The 23,557-nt window shown below is 38.8% G+C and overlaps 1 protein-coding gene across 3 annotated transcripts; it reads right to left on the bottom strand.

Moving 5' to 3' along the window:
- Window positions 1-658: 658 nt before the first annotated feature.
- Window positions 659-23,323, bottom strand: Nmi (N-myc and STAT interactor). Of its 3 annotated transcripts, none has more exons than XM_008825153.3 (8): window positions 23,107-23,318; window positions 15,119-15,214; window positions 14,125-14,220; window positions 10,659-10,821; window positions 7,411-7,517; window positions 7,139-7,325; window positions 2,434-2,540; window positions 659-1,035 (listed from the first exon to the last, which is right to left on the bottom strand). In XM_008825153.3, the coding sequence occupies exons 2-8, from the start codon at window positions 15,200-15,202 to the stop codon at window positions 853-855; spliced, it is 927 nt and encodes a 308-aa protein (XP_008823375.1). In that variant the 5' UTR covers window positions 15,203-15,214; window positions 23,107-23,318; the 3' UTR covers window positions 659-852. The 3 variants fall into 3 exon arrangements, with proteins under 3 accessions (XP_008823375.1, XP_017651600.1, XP_017651601.1); XM_017796111.2 differs by having other exon boundaries at window positions 853-1,035; window positions 14,146-14,220; window positions 23,107-23,323; XM_017796112.2 differs by lacking the exon at window positions 14,125-14,220 and having other exon boundaries at window positions 853-1,035; window positions 23,107-23,322.
- Window positions 23,324-23,557: the final 234 nt, after the last annotated feature.

Here is a 23,557-nt window from a genome sequence, read left to right as displayed (position 1 = left end):
TGTAAACCTAAAAATGTACAGCCAATTTTGAAAGAGATGTACCCTAGCTCAGAAAAATGTTATTGAATAGGTTAATGCTGTTGTAATGAAATGCTTCTTCTAATAAAAAAAAAAAAAAGGAGGCTTCAAGAAGGTCATGCAGCTCTGAGAATCTGAGCGTTGAGGAGTGAAATGCTGTATGCAGAACGGGAAGTGATAGTTAATGAAACCCCTTGAATCTAATTAAATCCTCAGAAATCACAGACTGCTAAACATAACTGTATTTTTTTGGGAAAATAATATGCATCAAAGCTGTGTGTTGATGGAAAAGGAACCAAAATGGAATTGGCCCACATAATCATGAGAGCGAGCCAGCAGAGGCAGGGGAATCTACATGGCTTAGCATTGATTTCTAGTCATGGAGTCCATCCACCTAAGTAATCCAAAAAGCCCTCACAGCACACTCATCCTTTGTAAAAGTGCAGCAGAGCTAGAAACAAAGAGGAATTTTAAGTCTTGGGGGTGTATTTTGAACCTAAGAATAAGAAGACACTGAAGAACTAAAGTTTTAATTTTTTAAATATTTTATTTATTATTTTTATTTTATGTGCATGTGTGTATTGCCGCATGTAGGTAAGTGCACCCGTGTCGTGCAATGCCCGTAGAAGACAGAAGAGGCTGTTGGATCCCCTGGAAGAGGAGTTACGGACAGTTGTTAGCTGCCATATGGGTGCTGGGATTTGAAACTGGGTCTTCTGCAAGAATAGCTCAGCGGTTAAAGTTTTAATTTTTTTAAGCAAAAGAATATTCATTTTTGCAAATGTTTGCAATGATTTGGGCTAAAAGCTGTAATTTTCTTATGGTTCCTTTGGTCTATTCTTCAAAATATGCAATGTAAGGTTGATCTAGAGAATACTTGACCACCTCTACTTCTCCACCTCCGTTCTTCTTCCGTTGGAAGTGAATGCCAACCAAATCTGCCACAGTGTCTTCATCCATCTGAACGCCTTCTATTCCTGTCAGAAGCACCGTTCTTTTGGATGTTGCTGAAAATACCTATGAAGCAAAAATAAATAGAAAAACTTCTAAAAGCTTTGAATGATTATAAAACTTGACATTCAAAAGCTGCACCTAGAATTTTGGATTTTATCTTAAGAGACACACAGAACCGCAAGAACATTTTCAACAAGGGAATGTCACAGGAATATCTGAGTTTGAAAAAGATGACTCTGGTGGCATTATGATGATAAGGGAGAGGGGGGCAGCTAAGGGACAGAAGACCAGTCTAAGCATTAGTTAGAGATAGAACTGGCAAGACCAGGGACCAAGTAAATGTGGGAGGATGTCAAACATGAAGACTAAGGTATGAGTTGTAAGCAGTTGTGGTGGCCCACGCCTGCCATCCCGGCACTCAGGAAGCTGAGAAAGCAGGATAGAGTTCCAGGCTGAGCTACATGGCAACCCTGTCTAAAAAAAGAAGGAAGGGCTCAGGTAGGCTATATGACACCCAGGATTAAGGGCCCAGTACCCCCAAAAAAGTATGAGTTGTAGCTTTCGGAAAGAGGGGAGACAAAGTAGGTAGGAGAGTAGGAATCGGTTAGGCAGTTAGGGTAAAAAAGAACCCAAGGAAAAGTAGCCAGTTTCTCGGCTAAAATTCAAAATGTCCTTGGGCCTCTTAGCAACATACTCTGTTCCAAAGGCAAAAAATGTCAAAAGTATTTGGGAGCTTGTATCTAATCCTTAAAATATTTTATGGTTACCTCTTCAGAGGGGGGAATGTTGGAGGGGAGCAAGTGGGCGTGGATTTGATCAAAATACCTTATATGCATGTATAAAATTCTCAATAAAGTTTTTGTAAAAATTGAAAAAAAAAAAGAAAGAAAAAGGATTAAAAGCAACATTGGACAGATGTCAATAGTCTCCAAAATGTACTACCAATATTAAAACTTCTTAAAATTAAATTATTATTATCTGCATATTTCAAGGGTTTTGGGGTCTTCTTTGCATACTGGGATAGAATCTAGAGCCTTGCACATATTGGGACAGTACTCTACCACTAAGCTACATCCCCAGACCCTCCCACCCTCTTTATTTTTTTACTTTTTGAGACAGGGTTTTGGCAGTTTGCCCAGGTTATCTTTGAACTTGCTCTGTAGGCCAGGCAGGCACTGAACTTGCAATCCTCCTGCCTCTTTCTCCCAAATAGCTGGGATTCCAGGACTGCACCACCAGGTTTGACTTCAGTTTTAAAAATAGAATAATAAATAAGACACAGCTTTGCATTAAAATATTCTTTAAAAAAGACAAACTTATTCTGTACCAATGAAGCAAAAATGAAGAAACTATTTTGATAGCCCTCTCTGATAAGATTCAAACAATGGGCACAACTTGTTCATTTCTGTGAGGTGGGTTGGAGCACTGAGTTATCAAATGAAGGGAAAGTGACAACTTTACCTGGTACTTTTCCAAGCGTCTTTCTATATATGGAGAAACAGTGACTCTATAGCACCTCTGACTTATATAAAAAGGATAGTCATTCTTCTTCAAGATCCTGTCAGCAACTAAAAGTAAACAAAAAAGGTGTTTTTCTTTACTATCATAAACATTTTTAGACACAGCCACAATTTCCTTCCAACAGGATATTATCAAAGTAAATACTGAGGTGAGTGACTAATTTCTTAGAAATTCTACAGCCCATATTGATGACTTCAGAGTAATAATTTTGAAAAATAAAAGACTACACAATCATTAAGCTGAGACAGTTCCTTTTGTCTTGAGCGTCCCATTGCAGTCAGTCAATGCATGCAGGGAAATGATGCCTTCAGGCGGGCCTGCCTTCGAGCTACACAAATAAATAACCACCGCTTGCACTCATCCTAACAAGACTGTGGACTTGCCCAGCTTCTCAAGAACTATAAATAAAAACTTGAATTAGAATCCTACAGTATAAAAGTATATTCTACACTACACATGCATGTAGTAAATCACTAGGTTGTCCCAATGTTCATTAAACTGAAATCATATTAGCCAAAGTGGGGGTCGGAGGCACTGAACATCATCTAGACAAAGTGAGAAAATGAGAGAAACGCATCCCATTTTCTCCAACGAGTGCACAAAAAAAAAGATCTGATTTTTTTTTTCTTTTATGATATGATCCCAGGGAGCCTAGACTGACCTCAAACTCACAAAGGAGCCAAGGATGACCCTGAATTCCTGATCTTCCTGCCTCCCCCACTATAGGTATGTGCTACCACCCCTGGTTTATGTGGTGCTGAGGACAGAGCCCAGGGCTTCATGCATACCAGGCAAGCATTTACCAGCTGAGCTACGTCTCCCAGCCATGATTTATCTTTTGGCATTTTTTTCTCTTTGAGTGGAAAGGTAATGTGAAGAATGTATACAGTATTTTTGTGGTTTGTTTGCTTGTTTATGAGGTAGGTCTCACCAGATAGCCCAGACTGACTTTGTGAACAGATGCTCAAACACCATGTTCACAGCAGCAGTATTCAACAGCCAGCAACCAAATGGTAGAAGTGACCCAAATCCCCATCATGACAGGAATGAACAGATGATATGTGATAAAAGGCAAACAGGCACAGGGACACACACACACACACACACACACACACACACACACACACACACACGTACAAGCACAATGAAATAAGTTCTGATAAATACTACAACACAAGTGACCCTTAAAAACAATAAACTAAGTGAAAAAAAAGTACATGGAAAAATAAGAAAGGAACAAATAGTGCATGGCTCCTCTTCCAGGAAGTACTCAGAACAGGAAAATTCATAGAGACAGAAAGAAGAGTGGCTACCAATGACAAAAAGAAGTTGAAAGGAATTATTGTATAACAGGTAGAGCTTCAATTTAAGATGATGGAAAAATTTGAGGATGGCAGAGGTAGTGGCTGCACAGTACTGTGAATTTAATGTCACTAAACAGTACACTTTTTTAAAAATTGCATATGCTTGTGTATGTGTATATGTATGTCACAGCATGCATGCGGTGGTCAAAGGACAACTTGTAATCTGACCATTCTCTTCTCCTACCATGTGGGTTCCAGAGATTGAACTCGGGTCATCAGGCTTGGCAGCAGGCAGTTTACCAGCTATACTGTCTTGCTGGTTCCTAAATTGTACACTTAAAATGTTTCAAATGGGGAGGCTAGAGAGATGGCTGATCAGTTAAGAATACTGGCTGCTCTTGTAGAGGACCCAGGTTCAGTTCCCAGCACCCACATGGTGGCTAACAACTGTCTGTAACTCCAGTTCCAGGGGATCCAACATCCTTTTCTGGCCTCTAAGGGCAGGAGGTGAACTTAAATGCAGACAAAACACTCATACACATAAAGATTATTTTTTTTAATGTTTCTAAAAGTAAGTGGAAGAAGGACAAGAGGAGGGAAGGATTGAAGAGGGGAGGAGAGGAGAGGGCGGGGAGGAAAGGGGAGGGGAGGAGAAAGACCCTAAGTGGAATAGACCTGCTTCAGTCCAGCCTGTGCTGGTTATTATCTATGTGGCCTTGAATATCTTTCTAGATTTCTTGAAAACTCAGATAACTTTCCTGAAAAACGGGTACAATTACAGTACCTACCTTGTAAATGGTTATGGTAAGTCCATAAGGCACTTCTTAGGAAGTGGCTGCAATATCTACCTTCAGATAGCTCTATTTTCTTCCAAAGTTACCACCTGTAGCCTTCAAAGCTGTCCTTTGACTGGACACATCCTCTAGGAGGGAATTCCCAGAGAAGATAGGAGCACCTGTTTCCAAGCTCGAATCATCTTCCAATATGGAGTATTAAATTGCATTATTACTTATAAATGAGTTTCTCCTGGATGTCTTTAAATATAAGAGATAGACCACCTAACATCAAACAAACAAATTAAACTTACAAATTTGGAAAATTAAAATCTGGATCCTTGCTGGGTGTGGTGGCACATGCCTTTAATCCCAGCACTTGGGAGGCAGAGGTAGGCGGATGGATCTCTGTGAGTTTAAGGCCAGCCTGTTCTATAGAGTGAGTTCCAGGCTAGGTGGGGCTACTGGGCGACCCTGTCTCAAAAAGACCAAAAATTTAATTAATAATTAAAATAAAATCTAGACCCTTGACTATGGAAAATTCCACCAAGCTACTGTCCATTTCTAAGACAATATATGAAGGCAGCCCTCAAGTCCTCTTCATTCCACTGCTCTCTCTGACTAAAACACACCCCAAGAGACCGTAAGCATTATCCTAAGGTCCAGGTCAAAAATGCATACTAATAAGCTTCCATGTGCCCAGAGAAAGCTCTGGAACTATTCCCAACTAAGCATAACCAATGGCATAGTAAAAGAAAGAGAATTTGAGGAAATGCATAATACTTCGTTGTCATTACAATTTCTTTAAAAAACACGTAATACTTTCTTGCAAAAAAAAAATCTTATCAGTTTTTTTTTATATTTTATTTATTTTCTGTGTATGCATGCATTGCCTGCATGTAAGTAAGTGCACCCGTGTCGTGCAATGCCTGCAGAGGACAGAAGAGGCTGTCAGATCCCCTGGAACTGGAGTTACAGACAGTTGTTAGCAGCCATGTGGGTGCTGGGATTCAAACCTGGGTCTTCTGCAAGAACAGTCAGTGTTCTTAACCGCTGAGCCATCTCTCCAGCCCCATCAGTCTGTTTTTTAACGGCATCAAATTTCTAATGTATGTAAACCCAGGAAAAGCCCTAGAGCTATACTAATGAAAATAAGAAAATTTTACACCAAGAATCATTCAAACATATTAACAAGAGAAACACACCCTCCCTATGATGATCCATTCATAACTAAAAAGCGATCAGATGCCTGTTCTTCCCAGTCTCCCCGACTGTCTTCCAGTCACTTCCTAAGAAGTGTCTTAGAGACTTAACTACAACCATTTAGGAGGTGATGTTGTAATTACATGTCTTTTCAGGAAAGGAATCTGAGTCTTCCAGAAATCAAGCAAGATATTGAAGGCCACATAGCTAATTACCAGTACAGGTAAGACGGAAGCAGAGAAATATAACCTAGGGCCTTTCCCTCCTCCCCTCCCTTCTTTCTCCACTCCCCCTTTACCATGTGAAACATTTTGAAGTGTACAATTTAGTAGCATTAAGAACATTCACAATAATGTACAAACTTTGACAATAACAATGGGTTAGAAAGAAGAGAAAGTTTATGTATTCTGTTACACACAAATTTAATTATATAGCATTAAATATAATTCATATGTTAAATATATTAATTATACTAAATATATACAATGTGTTAAATATACACTTAAATTGCTCCGTTGCACACCCACTGTGTGATCTTGGAAAAATTATTTATCTTTTCTAGACCTTTTTCCTCATCAATGATATAAATGTATCACCTACTTCAAGAGTATTAATGAAGATCAGAAATGATAACATGTGCTGACACCCAGCGTCATGCCTGACACATGATTTCACAAACTACAACGTATACAATTGTTACTTGTAATATTAACAAGCTCATGAGCATTCACAGAAATCATTTTCTGGATTCTGCCTTTGTGTAAGGTTAAGAACCCCCCCAAACTGGGCCATTGAGATGGCTCAGCAGGTTATGGTGCATTAAGGTGCTTGCTGTCACCCCAATGATCTAAGTTCAATCCCCAGGATTCACATAGTGGAAGGATAGAATCAACTGACACAAGTGGTCCTCTGATCTCTACACATGTGCCATAGCATGCACACAAGCAAGGCCCCCCACATACACATGTACACTAAATAAATAAATGTACTAAAAATAATTTTTAAGAGTGTTTAGAGGGAGAGATAGCTCAGCAGTTAAGAGCAATGGCTGTTCTTGCAAAAGACCCAGGTTTGGTTCCCAGCATCCACATGGTAGCTAACAACTGCCTGTAACTCCAGTTCCAAGGGATCCAATGCCCTTTTCTGGAGTCCATGGGCATTGCACACACAGTTGCACTTACATACATGAAGGCAAAATACTCATATTTAAAAACAAACCAAAAATTGTAATTAAAAAGTGTTTAAAAAACAAAGATCATGCTAATCCATTTCAAATAAAGAGGTAAACAGAAATGCTTTCAGGACTGGAGGAGAGCGTTTCAGGACTGGAAGAGAGCAGTGGGACGGTGGACTGCTTGTGCATACCTCCAGCTTCCACAAATGTGATGACAGCACTCTGGGACTGCTTGTTGTATTCCACGGTCTCCACCTCTCCGCCTCCATTTCTGGACTTACAAAAACTCAGCTCCAGCTTGTCCCTCATCTGCTCCTCAGGCAATTCATCAGGAATTCCCGTAACATTGATCTTCATTTTAGAAATTTCTATGTGAACCTGGGAGAACAGTTCATGTTTAGAAGTATAGATAAGGAAATTTGCATGCTCAACAGAATTGCCAAAGCTTTGACGGCTGTCTCACCTGGAATCTGATTCCTGAATCCAGTGGAACTGTCCCTGCAGTGACCTCCACAATTACATCCTCCATCTGCACATGATGCTTCCCCATCATTATCACATTTTGTGCAACTGGAAAATAGTTTTGGAAGTATATATTTCTGATAGCCTGAGATATTTTTATACTTTTCATTCAAGGACAAATTACTACAGTTTTCTGTTGCCGTTTCATTTTATTTTTTATTATGTGTATTTATTTATTTGTGGAGGGGGTTCCAAGGCCAATTTGTGGGAGTAGGTTCTCTCCTTCCACCATGTGTTTCTTGGGGATTGAACTCAGGTCATCAGGCTTAACATCAAATACCTTTACCTTTTGCGCCATCTTGCCTATCCCATTTTCTTCAGTTTTAAAGGCTCTGATTTTAACATTTCTCTTGGGATTTCCAAGTTATAATGATCTTACCACACAAGCATGAAAAATTAATGTCACAATGCATGAGCAAAAATGTCAATATAGAAATTTGCAAAGTTCTAAATTCATCTTAAGAGATGACTCTCTTGAGGTTAGAGAGATGGCTTAGTGGTTAAGAGCATTGACTGCTCTTGCAGAGGACCCAGGTTCAGTTCCCAGCACCCACATGGCAGCTAAAAACTGTATTTAACTCCAGTTTCAGGGGATCTGATGCCCTCTTCTGACTTCCATGGGTAATGCACAGACAGTGTACTTCGATACATTCAGGCAAAACACTTATACACATAAAAAAAATTTTTTTAATTTAAAAAGAGATGACTCTCCCTATCTCTTAAGATGAAAACTTAACAGCTCTCCAGAATCATGTTTCTTTTGGTCCAGCCTCACACACAGCCTTTCCACAGCTGACAGCGGTACCAGGAAATTCCTCTAGTGCCTTAAAGTTCAGTCAGAAATTCTTCCCTGTTGAGAAAGCTGGGGAAACTCTGTGGGCCTGAGTCATTTTATAATAATTTCATTTAACTCCTACATTTGTCACACTCATAAGTTACTAGCACCAAGAAACATTTTTTTTCATCTCTATCATCCCAAGAAAACCATACTACTTTGCTTTTATCGTAACTTAATGCAGAATTCTACTTTTGCTAACATGTTCTTGAGGCCATTCTTTTTAAAATAGCCCATTATACCAATCTCCAAGCTGTCAAGTTTAATTTCTCTACACAAATGGTACAAACTCAGTAATACAACTGTACCAAAGTCATTAGAAGTTCAAATGACAATCCTCTATTCATTTAAAATACATGTGGGTAGGTGTTTCTTCTAAACTGTGTGGTAACTTTATAACACTTCAGTCGTTGATGTTTGTAGCTGCTCGTTCTAGTTTTCTCCCTGTCACATGTGTTTATGACAACTGGAGACACCACAGCTGGAGGAAGTGAGAGAGGGCTAGAAGACAGGGTGTTGTCGGGTGGGAATTCAGACTCCCTGTACCACAATATGACTCTAGAACTTGGCCTTTGGATTCTATTTTTTTTTTTTTTTTTTTGCTAATGGCAACAGACAACAATAACAAAAAACATCAATGAAGTAATACTCAGATGATCCTCCCACTCCTCCCAAACCCCCCAACATCTGGCAATTCGACACACAGAGAGAGAGGGACCACTTGTGTCTCAACTTCTGTGACTCTGGAGGTTAAAAACCCAACTCTTGTTTGTTTGTGTCACCCTGGAGCTGTCCCATGGCATGAGGACTTTAGAATCATGTCAAGGGAGGAGCAGTGGCAAGGCCGCATCTGAAGAAAACCTAATCCGGCATGCCACACAGAAGCCTGCTCCCGAATCCTCCCTTCCACCTGCCAGTAATGTCCCAGTTTCTCCCTCTGCCAGCGTAGCTCCTGGCCTCCTCTTTCCCCTGAATGTAAGCATGGCTCCAGAGTGAACAAAGCCACACTGTGACATAGGCCTCACCTGTGCATGTCTTGACCTTATATTCTTCCTTTTGACATTTATTTTCAGGCTAGTCTAGTGAATCAGGTGTCAGGAGACATGGGTTAAAAATCACAGAGTCTCAGAATCTAAGCCCTGAAGTCATAACTTCCACAATAAAGGCCTAGGGTGAGTGACCTGCTCTCTGGAATGTTGGTCCAGTAGGAAATACATGAGCACTGAGGATTAGGATTTGGGCTCCAAATTTCAGGAACGGAAGCCCTTCTCTAAGTTTGTTTCCCTATATGGAAAATCTCTAAAGTGGAGTAATAATGGCATCCAGCACTAATTGTGTTTATTATGTGTCAGGCATGCACATTCTATGAATACATCTCATTTAATATCCCAAACAGCCATCAAGTATGGACTATTACAAAGCCTGACATAAAACTGAGGTTTATAAAGAACTCAATCTATGTCATGCTTCTAAGGAGGAGGCAAAGCTGACACCCAAAGCCAGATCCTCCTCTTGAAGACAGCCAAGTCCTGAATATGCCATGCTTTGCCCATATCAGGTCCTTTCCCAAACCTCTGACTCTTGGGCTCAGTCCATTCACTCCTTATGTGACAACTAAATAATACATCCTCGGACTCTGTTTTCTTACCAATGAAATATAAATAATAACTGTCCTGCCTTCCTGTATTTCCAGAACTGTACAAACATGGAATGAGATCATGTCTCTGAGAACACTTGGAGAACTAAACTTCTACTACTTTATTTTGAAATTATTTTATTTATTCATTCATTTATTATTTATTTATTTATTTATTTATTTATTTATTTATTTACTTATTTGAGACAGAGTCTTACTATGTAGCCCTGGATGATCTGGAACTCACTATGTAAGCCAGGCTGGCCTCGAACTCACAGAGATCTGCCCACCTCTGATTCTGCTAGGATTAAAGGTGTGCGCCACCACATCCAGCAGGTTCTGTGACTTTATAACTTTATTGCTCTTATTATCATTTAAGGGACATAAGGAATAGAAAGACACTGACATGGGACATCACAACTCCTGTATTTTAGTCCCAGAATCATTATTTTTCAAATGTGTGATAAGCATTGATCCTTTAATATCATTGCACACATGAAATTATAAGTATGCAACAGTTTATATACTTGATGCCCAAGAGTCAACTTCCTCATCTATAAAATGAGGATACCACATCTACCTCAGAATTCCACTACGAGGACAAGAAGAAATGACAAATACACAAACTGCAAAGTGACAGCCAAATATCTATTCAAGATCTTTCAAAGTCCAAGCACTCTCCAAAGGTAACAGGTCAGATTTCCAAGATCAGTCATACCTTCTTCTTTCTCAAAGGTGATAAGTGCTTGGCCTCTTTGTAGCTCATAAGGAATTTGTGAGCTCACTTGAAATGAACAGGAGCTGTTTAAGAACTGGCTGTCATCCTCCGGACTCTCCACTGATACGAATTTCATCTTTGTTTTTGGAATATCTTCTTTAATCTAATTCAAACAAAAATCTTTGATTAGCATCACGATAAGAAATAATTTAACCCCTTCTAATGATAATGTGATTTGGTCTTCTAATAATTCCTTCTCCACTGATTATAGAGCTTCATGGAATATTGACTGTGGTCTTATTGAACATCTTTAACTCTGTCTTCCCATGCAGCTACTCAGTAATATAATCAAATGCAGAACCTTTAGTATCATTTCACAGATAAAATTATAAGAATATAATCCTCTCACTTTTTCTACCCAGTGTTTAAGCTGATCAATATTACCACAGTGTTCAATTCCAAAGCCTCCATCATTCATGTAGATAAGTACCTTTTAAATAACTGTGCCAGTAATGGACTATCTCGTAAGAGAATCATTGGAAATTATGTTTAAATTCATAGTATACTATGTTTTTTTAAATATTTTTTTAATTTATTATTTTTATTTTTATGTGTATGCGTGTATTGCCTGCATGTAGGTAAGTGCACCCATGTTGTGCAATGCCTTTGGAGGTCAGAAGAGGCCATCAGATCCCCTGGGACTGAAGTTACAGATAGTTGTTAGCTGCCTTGAGGTGCTGGGATTCAAACCCGGGTCTTCTGCAAGAACAACCAGTCTTCTTAACCTCTGAGCCATCTCTCCAGCCCCCCCCCCTTTTATATTATTCTTTAGCAGTTTCATACCAAATTTTAGTGAATTGAAATAATGAATTTTAGTCATTTTCACCCTCATTTCCCATCCTATCCCCTTCCCTCTCTGCTGAAATCCTTCTTTATTCCAACAAGTCGCCCTCCTATTTCTATGTCTTCTCTTATGTATAACCCACTGAGCTTAATTAGAATGGTTTGCACAAGTATGGGTAGGGGTTATGTACTAGGACGTGTGCAACTTATCAGTGGTTACACCACTAATGAAAATGACACTCTCTCCCCAGCAACAATTAACTGTCGGTATGCCCACAAAAGGAGTAATGCCCCATGGAGGGAGTGATACAGATGCCCCATTTAGGACTGAGCACTCCACTACTATGGTTAATTTAAGGGCAAATCCAGATAATTTCATTTTTAAAAAAGAGATTCCTGAATTACATGATACAAAATTTGTCAAATTTAAATTCCATCCTCCCCAAGAACTTTTTTTTAAGGCAGGATCTCACTACATCCCTCAAGCTGTCTTTGAACTCAAGATTCTGTTGCCTTGGCCTGTCCAGTGCTAGGATTACAGATATGGGCACCTCATCACACCTGGCTTTCCCATGAACTTTTAAATCATTTCCACAATTTAAGTTTATAAAATAATGAAGCAAATATTATCAACGAGAATTGTGCCCTGCAGGATAAAATTAGGTAGTTATGCTTAATTGCTTAAAATCTTTGAGATTAGCAAATGTACCTTTATATATAAATGCACATGAGTGAAATGTGAATGTTTCCACTTCCTGTGGTTACTTCATGTTTCTGTTTCTTATTGCTATTTTATATGAGGAATAAAATGTGTTATGGCAGGCTGGAGAGATGGCTCAGCAGTTAAAAGCACTGGTTGCTCTTGCAGAGGGCCCAGGTTCAATTCCCAGCACCCACATATTGATGGCTAACAACTGTCCATAACTCCAGTTCCAGAGGATCCAGTGCCCTCTTCTGACCTCCTCAGGCATTACAGGACACGGGTACATTTACACACATGCACACAATGCACTTATACACATAAAATGAAAATAATAAATAAAGCTGGGTGTAGTGGTGCATGCCTTTAGTCCCAGCACTCAGGAGGCAGAGACATGCAGATCTCTATAAGTTCAAGGCCAGCTTGGTCTACATTGTGAGTTCCAGACCAGTTGGGGCTCTAGGGAGACCCTGTCTCAAAAAGATCAAAAAAGAAAAGAAAAGAAAAGAATAAATAAATAAACAAAATTTTTTAATGGGTTATGGCAAAGAGGTTACAAATGTTCATTGGGTCCTTTGATCTGCTTTTATACTTTATATTTTTACATGCAACTTAAGTAGGATTTTAATTGCCATAGGCAAACTTCAAAACAGCCTGCAAAATCTGAGGAAAGGCAGAGCATTCTCCAAGCATATGGAAACACATAGTATTTATTCAGACCCTCTGAAACCAAGTATTTTCTACAGTTAGAGAACTCCAAAACTGAATCATACTTTGAGTCCTCTGTAAAATGTGTCCACTTGGCTGCCTAATTTCCCAAGGCTCTTTGATCTGGCCAGAGCCTGGCAAGTAACCAAATCCTAACAGTCTTCTGCCAGGTCACTCACTCACAAGGACCTCCTTTCCTGATATTCAATATCCTATCTCTTAGTGAAATAAAAAGTGACCATGTTTTAATCTTGTAACAACCCAGATGTCAAGAAAAAAATAAGGAGTAATTCAAATATAGGAAATTTTCACAGAAACTTTAAATGGTGAGAATTAATATATGCTGAACTTTCTAAACTGTGAAATTCTTTTAAATTACTATAGCACCTTGCTTGGATGAGGAAAATAAGTAGACTCAGTAAGAAGACCAATGATCTGATCCAAAAGTCATCTGCAATATGCAACAGTTTGTTTGTAGCTTTTATTAATCTTACGGTTTTGTAAGTTTTGTGATAGTGGCTTAAGTAGTAGAACAAAAGCATGTATTAAAAGTATAGTCCATTCAGGGCTAGTGAGATAACTCAGCAGTTAAGAGCACTGGCTGTTCTTGCAGAGAACCTGGGTTCAGTTCCCAGCACCCACATGGAGGCTAACAACCACCCACAACTCCAGTTCCAGGGAATCTGACACCCTCTTCTGACCTCCATGGGCAATGCACAACATGGGCACACTTACATACATACAGGCAATACACTCATACACATAAAATAAAAATAATAAAGTATAGTGCATGAAGAAATTATATGAAACTAATACCCAGACAACAAGCAGAACCACAGAAGTCCTCCTGGTTTCCCATGGGGTCTTAACTGACTGCAAAGATAACCATTACACTAACACAGTACATGGGCTATGCTTTTTTAAAATAGAAGCATGTGAAATCCTTCTTTTTTTTAATTAAAATGTTTGTGAGATTCACTCATGTTACATATAGTTGTTCATTCTTATTGTGTGTTGAATTTAATTGTGTAGCTAAACACTAATTTATTAATCGCTCTACTGTGGAAGAACACTTGAACTATTTTTCATTTAGGGCTGTTACATATAGTGGTGCTATAATAACTGTAATGCTTTGAAAGTTGATCTTTTATAACTAAAGCACTTTCTGAAAGGTATATATCCATTAAAATATGATACATAAAATAACTACAGTACTTGGAAATCTCTGGTGTCCACCTGTAATTCCGCTTCAAGTTTTTTTATCTCCTCAGTTAGCTGGATATTTTCCCTTATAATTTCACCAATTAATCCCTAAAAAAATAACGAACAGTTCAAAAGAGTTAAACATTTTAGCTCCTTTTTCTACATTAAAGATGCAAAATTCTCCCCACATTAAACCAAGGCAGCCTTAGGAAAGTCTCAGAATAAATATGTTCACATTAATAGTACATTTGTCAAATATTTTACACTATCACTTACTGGTTCTCCTAACCCTACCAAGATTTTCTAGGTCCATTATATGAACAAAGAAGCTGTTACCTTACAGAATAGACTAAAGTCATAGAAATTTCTATAATTCAGGCAAAGACCTTCTGAATCTTAGCTCAATAATCAGTTCTGCTACAGTTCAAATTGTACTATAATTATGGACACATTATCTTGAAGCAGTATTTAAAAATTAACCATGATTTCTGCAGTACCCCATACCTTGACCAGCCAAACATAGGGCCTTGCTCGTTTGAGTACCTGAATCTCTGCACCCTCTGGTTCTCATCAGGCCCTCTAACTCTTAACTTCCAAGTGCAAATCCAAGAAAGAAGGAAAAGAGAAAGCAGGTCATGCAAGCTTTGAAAAAAAAAGCACAGAACCACACCTCTTCTTGTAAAGCTTGAATAATACAACAAAGTGAAAATCTTTTTAAAAGCCCATTTAGCCTTACAAAGTCAAGTTAATGTCCTACAAAGACATAAAGCATGCTTTAAAACTAATAGTAGAAGCTAGGCGTGATAGCACACGACTTTAATCCCAGCACTTGGGAGGCAGAGGCAGGTGGATCTCTGTGAGTTCAAGGCCAACCTCATCTACATGGCAAGTTCCAGGCTAGCTGTGGCTACTGGGAGACCTTGCCTCAAAAAGACCAAAAAATGAAATAAAATAAAGCTAATAGTACAAATAATTTTTAATAATATCTAGTAATTTCCCTTTTTACCTTATTTTGTTCATCTTTCATCGGTCCTTTATCTGGCGGGTACTCTTCACAAGCTTGTATTCTGTTGTCTTTATCAGTTTCCATGATTCTCTAACTCTTAAAAAAAAAAAAAAAAAAAAAAAAGACTTAAAAAATAGCATACAAGAACAAATTCAATAAGAAAGAAATAATTTTTATTCTTTCATAGAAGAAACAGGTCTTCTTTGCTGTATATTTTTTATCATCAAAGTCTTAATTAACTTAAAGCCAAACAACATCTGTATGTATTTTGAATAATTTTCACACTTCTAAGCATATATTTTTTAAAAGTTATAAAAAACCTTTGCTTTCACCTCAATGATACAGAGAAAATAAAGGATATTAACATTCCTTTGCAGTTCACATCCCAAACATAATAATACACTTCACTTTAAAAGACTATTATTTTGATCTTCCAAACTTCAAAAGTTTCAAAGTTTTTTGTTTAAATATTTAATTCTCCTTATTCTGCTTCCAAATGTAAACAAAGCACATTTTATCTACAGGCAATTTCAGCTGGCCTCTAATATTAATATATAGAAAAGTAAAAAATAAACAACAATCCAGTCAACCAGAAGAACAATCAATAAATTACAGAAATTAGTGAACGAACATCTCTCAGTAAGAACTTTGAATGTAAATTATCTCAGCTGGGCATGGTGGCACACACCTGTAGTCCCAGCACTTGGAAGGCAGAGGCAGGTGGATCTCTGTGAGTTCAAGGCCAGCCTGGTCTACATAGTGAGCTCCAGGTCAACTGGGGCTACAGGGAGACCCTGCTTCAAAAAGACAAAAAAAAAAAAAAAAAAAAAAAAAAAAAAAAAAAGTAAATGATCTCAACTCACCAATAAAGATATTCAGACTAGCTGGCTAGATTAAAAGCAAGAGAATCACCTAACAAAGAAAAGTCCAGGGCCAGAAAGATACACTGCTGAACTTCATCAACCCTTTAAAGTGCTCCCCCCAATTGTTCTACAGACTAGAAAGGGAAGGAACACTACTAAACTCCTTCTACAAAGCCAGCATTGCCCTAATACTAAAACTGAATAAGGACACACAGAAAGAAAAAAAAAAATCTATAGACCAATATCCCTGGCAAACATAGGACATTCCCAAAAAAGTATTTGCAAACCAAATTCAAGAACACATTAAAATCATACATGACAAATTGGATTCATTAGTTCAATGTGTACAAATCAATCAATGTAATAAAGTACATAAATAGACTTAGAGACAGAAATCACATGATCATCTAAATAGAATATATAAAACCTCTGACCAAGTTCAACACCCTTTCACAATCCCTGAGAAACTAGGACTAGAAGGAAAAAATATCATCTTAGCAAAGGTTATATACAGCAAACCTACAACCAACATTACATTAAAAACCAAAAGCATATGTCTAAAATCTGGAACAAAACAAGGATTCCCACTCTCTATTCCTATTTAATATAGTACTCAAAGTCTTAGCTAGAGCAGTAAGATAATAGGAAAAATGCAAACAGGAAACAAAGGAGTCAAAGCATCCCTAGTTGCACATGACATGATTATTTAAAGCACCCAAAAAATCCACTAGAAAACTCTTAGATGTGATAAATGTTTTTAGTAAAGTAGCAAGAAACAAAAACAAAGTGCAAAAATCACCTGCTTTTCTACATACAAATTAAAAACTTGCTACAAAAGAAATCAGAAGGAAATCCCATTCATAGCAGCTTCAAAAAACTCAAAAAATAGCAGGGTAAGGTGGCACACACCTTTAATCCCAGCACTTAGGAGGCAGAGGCAGGCAGATCTCTATAAAGTCAAGGCCATCCCAGTCTATATAGCGAGTTCCAGGTCAGCTGGAGCTACAGGGAGACCCTGACTCAAAAAGATAATATTAATTCATTAATTAAATGAAAATCTAAAATAGGGGCTGGAGAGGGCTGAGTGGTTAAGAGCATTGGCAGCTCTTGCAGAGAACCTGGGTTTGGTTCCCAGCACCCATAAAATGCCTAACAACAGTCTGTAACTCCACTTTCAGGAGACACCCTCTTCTGACCTCCTCAGGCATTACATGGACAGGTGTACTTACATACAAACATGCAAAACATTTATACACACCAAATTTTAAAAATATAAATGTATTAAAAATATTTTAAAACTTTTTTTAATTTTAAGAAAAAATAAAACAGTGACTCAGTGGTTAAGAGCACTGACTGCTCTTGCAGAGGAGCTAGATTCAATTCCTAGCACCCACATGGTGGCTAAAAACCATCCATAACTCCAGTTCCAGAGGAATCTAATGCCCTCTGCTGACCTCTGTGGGCATTACATGACATAGGTGCACTTACATACATGCAGGCAATACACTCATATACATAAAATAAAAATAATAAAATATTTAAATAATAATAAAACAAAATACTTAGGAATAAACCTAAGCAAGGAAATGAAATACTTTTATAATGAAGACTTTGAAACACTTAATAAAGAAATTGAATAAGACACTTGATTATGGTAAGGCCTTCCATGCTCATAGATTGACAGAATTAAATTGTGAAAATAACTATATTAACAAAAGCAAGCCCCAAACTCAATGAAAATTCTCATCAAAAGTCCACTGACATTCTTCACAGTCCTAGAAGAAATTATTCTAAATTCATGTGAACATCAAAGGCAAATAACCAAAGCAATCCAAATGAGAAAGAATAATACTGGAGGCATCACAGTACCTGACCTCAGACTATACTACAGAGCCATAGCAACAAACAACATAGCACCAATACAAAACAAACATGTAGATCAATGAGTTAGAATAAGGGACCCCAAAATAACCCCATAAAGCTAAGTCACCTAATATTTGACAGAAGTGTCAAAACATACAATGCTAAGAAGATGGCTTCATTAACAAATAGTTCTTAGGAAACTGGATATCCACAGGTACAATAATGAAATTCGATCCTTATGTCTCATCTCAAACAAAAATCAATTCAACATAGATTGAAGACCTTAATGTAAGATTTGAAAACATAGGCAAAACAGTGCTGGAAGCAGAAAGATAAGGAGTTCAAGGTCAGCCCCAGTTACATAATAGTTCAAAGCCAAGCCTGACTATATGAGACTGTCTCAAAAAGAAAGGATACAGACATAGATAAGACTTAAGACTCTCTGCAAAGGACTCCAACAGCACAAGAAATAATTCCAAGAATTGAAAAATAGGATTGTATGAAATTGCAAAGCTTCTGCACAGCAAAGAAAACAATTACCAGACTGAAGAGACAGCTTAAAAAACAGAAAAATATCTTCGCCAATTATATATCAGACATGGGACTAATATCTAGAATATATAAAGAACTGCAAAAATTAAATACCAGAACATCAAATCATCCAATCAATAAATGGGCTAATGAATAGAATAGACAGTTCTCAAAAGAAAAAATACAAGTGCCAATAAATATTTGAAAAAATGTTCAAAATCCTTAACCATCAGGAAAATACAAATTAAAGATTCCACCTCAGCCCAGTCAAAATGGCTATCATCAAGGAAGAAAACAAGTGCTGACCAGGACATGAGGAAAGAGGACCTGTCAGTTGGACTATGAACTTAAGTAGTCAATGTAGAAATCAGTATGGCAATTCTTCAAAAATCTGGAAATAAAACCACCACATGATCCAGCTATATCACTCCAAGGTGTATACCCAAAAGATTCTGAGACAGTGTTAACAGACAGGTACCTACACATACAGGTACACTACACTATTCACAGTAGCCAAGGTGTGAATCCGACCTAGGTGCCCATCAGCAGATGATTGGATAAATTATATGATATATAAACAATGGAATTCTGTTGTGCTGTAAAGACAAACACGATTGTGGCACTTACAGGAGAATGGACAGAACTGGGGATCAGTATATTAAGCCAGACTCAGAAACACAAATACTGCATGCGTCCTTTTGTGTGCAGAATCCAGATGTATGTGTGTGTGTGTACCTGTGTGAGTAGTTCATTAAAGTAAAAAAAGAGGACCATGAAAACAGAGGAAAAGACCATGGGGGGGGTGAAATACACGTGACAGGAAAGCAGGAAAGGGAGACTGGTGGGAGGGAAGGGAATACTGAAAATGCATAGGAGATATGGGGGAGGGCAGTGGAAGAGGGAGATAGAAAGTATAATATGTGGAAAGTCATAATAAAACCCATTATTTCATAGGTTAACTTTAAAATCTTTTAAATTAAAATCAAACAAAAGTATTTAAAAGAAAATGTGGGTGTGTTTGTGTGACATCAAAGTGGAGGAGGAAGTGGGCTAAAGGGAAGGAGGGTGGGGTACAGAAGAGTAACAGAATATATATAGAAACATATGTGTCCTGAAAATAGAAAGGGAACTATTTAGGGGAAGGAAGGGGACCAGCAAGAAGGGATGGGGGACAGGGTAGTGAGAGGTCAAATAAAATACAGTGTAATGGTCTAAAGAGATGGCTTGGCAGTTAAGAGCATGTACTGCTTCTCCAGAAACCCAAGTTCAGTTCCCAGCAACCTTCAACTCCATCTCCTGGGGGATTCAGTGCCTCTGGCTTCCGTGGGCACCTGTGCTCGTGTGCACACACAGACATACACATATATATGTAGTTTTAATTTTTTTTAATCTTAAAAAAATGACTATCCATAATATATGTATGAAAATGTCACAATAAAACTTATTTCTTTGATACTATAACCAAAAACTACATTAAAAATAAATTTTTAAAAAGAATAACTGGGGCTGGAGAAATGACTCAGTAGTTAAGAGCACTGGTTGCTCTTGCAGAGGACCCAGGCTCGATTCCCAGCCCTCACATGGCAGCTAACAAATCCCTAACTCCAGTTCCAGGGGATCCGATGCCCTCTTCTGACTTCTGTGGTCATTGCACAATACAGGTACACTTACATACATGCAGGCAATATACTCATACACATAAAATAAAAATAATAAATAAAATAATATTAAAAAGAATAACTTCACAGTGAAGACCTGGCATAAGTCACCAAAATGAGATAATCAAAATGAATAATGGGCTAAATCAACACCATGTAGGATCTGCTGAAAACACACCATGACTTTGATGGTGCCCTGGCCAAAGACACACAGACTGAATCTAAGCACGAGGAATACCAGACAAATTTAAATTTAGACACATTCCATGCCATAATTTTCCTCTTTCCTTAAAAAACAAAGTCACTTTCACTGGGCATGGTGGCACACACCTTCAATCCCAGCAGTCCTGAGGCAGGAGCAGGCAGATCTCTGTGAGTTCAAGGCCAGCCTGGTCTACACAATGAGTTCCAGGACAGCCGGGGAGGGGGGGGGATACAGGGAGACCCTGTCTCAAAACAACCAAAAAAAAAAAAAAAGTCACTTTCATGAAAGATAGCAAAATATCCAGATTGAAGGAAGCTAAAGAAATATCACAACTAGGGGCTGGAGAGACGGCTCAGTGGTTAAGAATACTGACTGTTCTTGCAGAAGACCCGGGTTCGCATCCCAGCACCCACGTGGCAGCTAACAACTGTCCATAACTCCAGTTCCAGGGGATCCGACAGCCTCTTCTGTCCTCCACGGGCATTGCACAACATGGGTGCACTTACCTACATGCAAGCATAACACTCATAGACATAAAATAAAAATTTTTAAAAAAGAGAAATATCACAGCTAAATACAATCTATGATTCTGATATTGGGGCAAATAGTGATATTTGAATTAAGTATGATGATAAGAAGGTAGTAAATGTCACCATTTATTTCTTCGTTTTCACACTGACATCATGCACGTACGAAGGCCTCTTATTACATTTCCAAAGACAGCAACTGCGACATTATTTAATTGCTTTTAAAACATTATTGTTACAAAAACCAATGTTAAAAGGTCATAGTAAAAGCTCTCATTGCAAATGGCCTACTACCTATAACCCTAGAACACTTTCCAATTTACCAAGTAGCTTCCCTTTTTGCAGTGTGTGGGATGTATGGTAATTCTTTCTTTTCATGCCATTGTAAGGCAGGCTGAATAATGATCCCCTCAAAGATGTTTATGTTCTAGTCCCAAGAATCAATGAAAATGTTAGATTACACTGCAGAGTAAAATTAAAGCTGCCTGTTGAATTCAAGTTGTCAATCAGCTGCCTTTAAAATACTGAGATTGGGACTGGGGAAATAGCTCAGTGAAAGGGCTTGTTGTGCAAGCATTGATTGGTCCCTGACTTCAGATCCCTGACTCCCACTGACAAAGCCAATGGTGATGGTGCCCTGGAGCTCACTGGCCAGTCAGTCTAGCCAATCAGTGAGCTCCAGGTAAATGGCCTACTACATCAAAGAAGGTAGAGAGTGATAGATGATACAGACTTCCACCTCTGACCTCTACAGGTATACACACAAGCATGCATACACACATACACACGCACAAAAAAAACAAAATTTTAAATTAAATAAATAAAATATAGAGAACACCCTTCATTGTGTGTGGAAACCCAGTGTGGCCCAGAAGGTCCTTAGGAGTGAAGACAACAGAAGAGACAGACTGAGGTGTGAAGCCAGAGGTGTGATCAGAGATGAGATGCAACACTGCTGACATTCAAGATGGAAGAAGGAATGCTGGGCCAAGAAGAGGTGGCAGATTCCAGAAATCAGAAGGGGGTTAACCCAACAGCTTTCAGAAAGGAAGGTAGTTGAACCAGCACCTTGACTTTACCCCAGAGGGACCTATAAGTCTTCAGCCTACAGAACCCTAAAACTGAAAAGCATGTGTGTGCACATTGATGCATGTGTATAAGCCACCGTGACCATGTAATTATTATGGCAATCAATTTTTTAATTTACTGCTTTTAAGCAATCACTGTCATCTTATTTTCCTAGTAATCCTCGTACCACTCGGTTCCTGGCCATACAGAAAGGGACCTTCTATGATACAAGTCTGGCAGGTCAAAGGATGACAGAAAAGAATGTGTGCATGTTGGATAGACCAGAAACATATCAAAGGATAAAATTACAATTTAAAGATCCTAATTGGATTTATTTTACAATTATAGCATCAGATGACACCTTGTTACATAAAATAGTGTTCTAATGGAGCATGGTGACACACCCCTGTCATTCCAGCACCCAGGAGGAGAGGCAGGAGGATCAATGGTTCAAGGCCAACAAGGTGTAAACAGCAAAATCTGTCTCAAAAAAAAAAAAAGTAAAAACAAAAAAAAACTAACAAAAAAAAAAAAAAAAAAAAAAAAAAAAAAAAAAATTACAGTAAATGGCTGTGTAGAAGTTGGTTTTACAGACAGAGAAGAGAGCTGATAAAAGCAGAAACAGGACAAAAAGTGGGCTGATTATTCATTCCAAAATCACTCACTTCCATTGCAAGGCAGGAAACCAGGAAAAGAACTGGTTAACAAGCTACTCTTTGTGTGGATTAAAGCCGAGGTAAAGCCATTCTTATGCTGAACTGACGAATGAAACTCCTGCTTAGGAAACTGGCCGCTTTCCCTCTCCTCAAGCAGGACACATGAAAAACTTAGTTTCCTTTGGTGACACCGAAGTCAGCAAGGGTGCCTCTCAGCTCAAACCAGCGGCCGCCTGTAATTCTTATTTAACTATATTCTCCTTTGAATGTCTGTTTCCAGAGAAGCCTTACATGTTCTGAAAAGTGTGAAAAGCGTGTCATGAGTACAGAGCTCTGCGCCGCCAAGGAAGAATAATCGCTTTAAGAAATCCATTTTCCTAAGAAAACTCCAAGGAAGAGCTGGGGAACCAGCAAGTTTTAAGTTTCCATTTCTCAGATGAAGCCCAGCAAGCCGACCCGGGACTGAGACCCGACCACCCCAGAGGCAGGTGCGCAGGGGACCGTGCGGACCCCGGAGCCCCTGCGACCCCAGCCCACGCGCTGCCCGGAGGCTGGAAGCCGCCCGACTCCCCGCCCGGCGGGCTGCTGCTGGCAGTACGCCCCTGCCCCGCACTCACCGCTCTGGCGGCTCGCCGGGAAACCAGCTCCGGAGCTGCAGGCCTGGCCCCAGGTTGTGATGTCCGCACAGCCTCCTTCGACCCTCGCCGCTGGGTCCACAACTGGTTCCTTCCAAAGCTCCCAGGACCCGCGCCTTTAAAACTGAACCCCTTGCCGAAATGCCAAACCTGGTCTCAGCAGTGACTAGCACTCCCAGGAACCACAGACAGGAAATTTCACTTTCGATTTTGCCAACTGTGGTGGTTCTGTTTAAAGTGTGGACATTGTTCCAAAGGCCATTACCAACGTTTCTACAGAAACGCTAATTCTAGGGCCTGTCTTGAAAAGTGTATGTTTGTGCGCATTATGCTAAACAAACTGTTGAAAAAGGAGATAGGAGTCAAATAAAGTTAAAGCAGAAATCTCCATCGGGTCTTAATTTTCGCTGTGACCTCAGTTTCCAAGTTTTGC

Source organism: Nannospalax galili, unplaced genomic scaffold (assembly GCF_000622305.1).
Source record: "Nannospalax galili isolate Female #2095 unplaced genomic scaffold, S.galili_v1.0 scaffold87, whole genome shotgun sequence".
In the NCBI taxonomy this organism is placed as follows: Eukaryota; Metazoa; Chordata; class Mammalia; order Rodentia; family Spalacidae; genus Nannospalax; species Nannospalax galili.
Note: the sequence above shows the minus strand (reverse complement) of the source record. Positions and strands in the feature narration are given on the sequence as shown.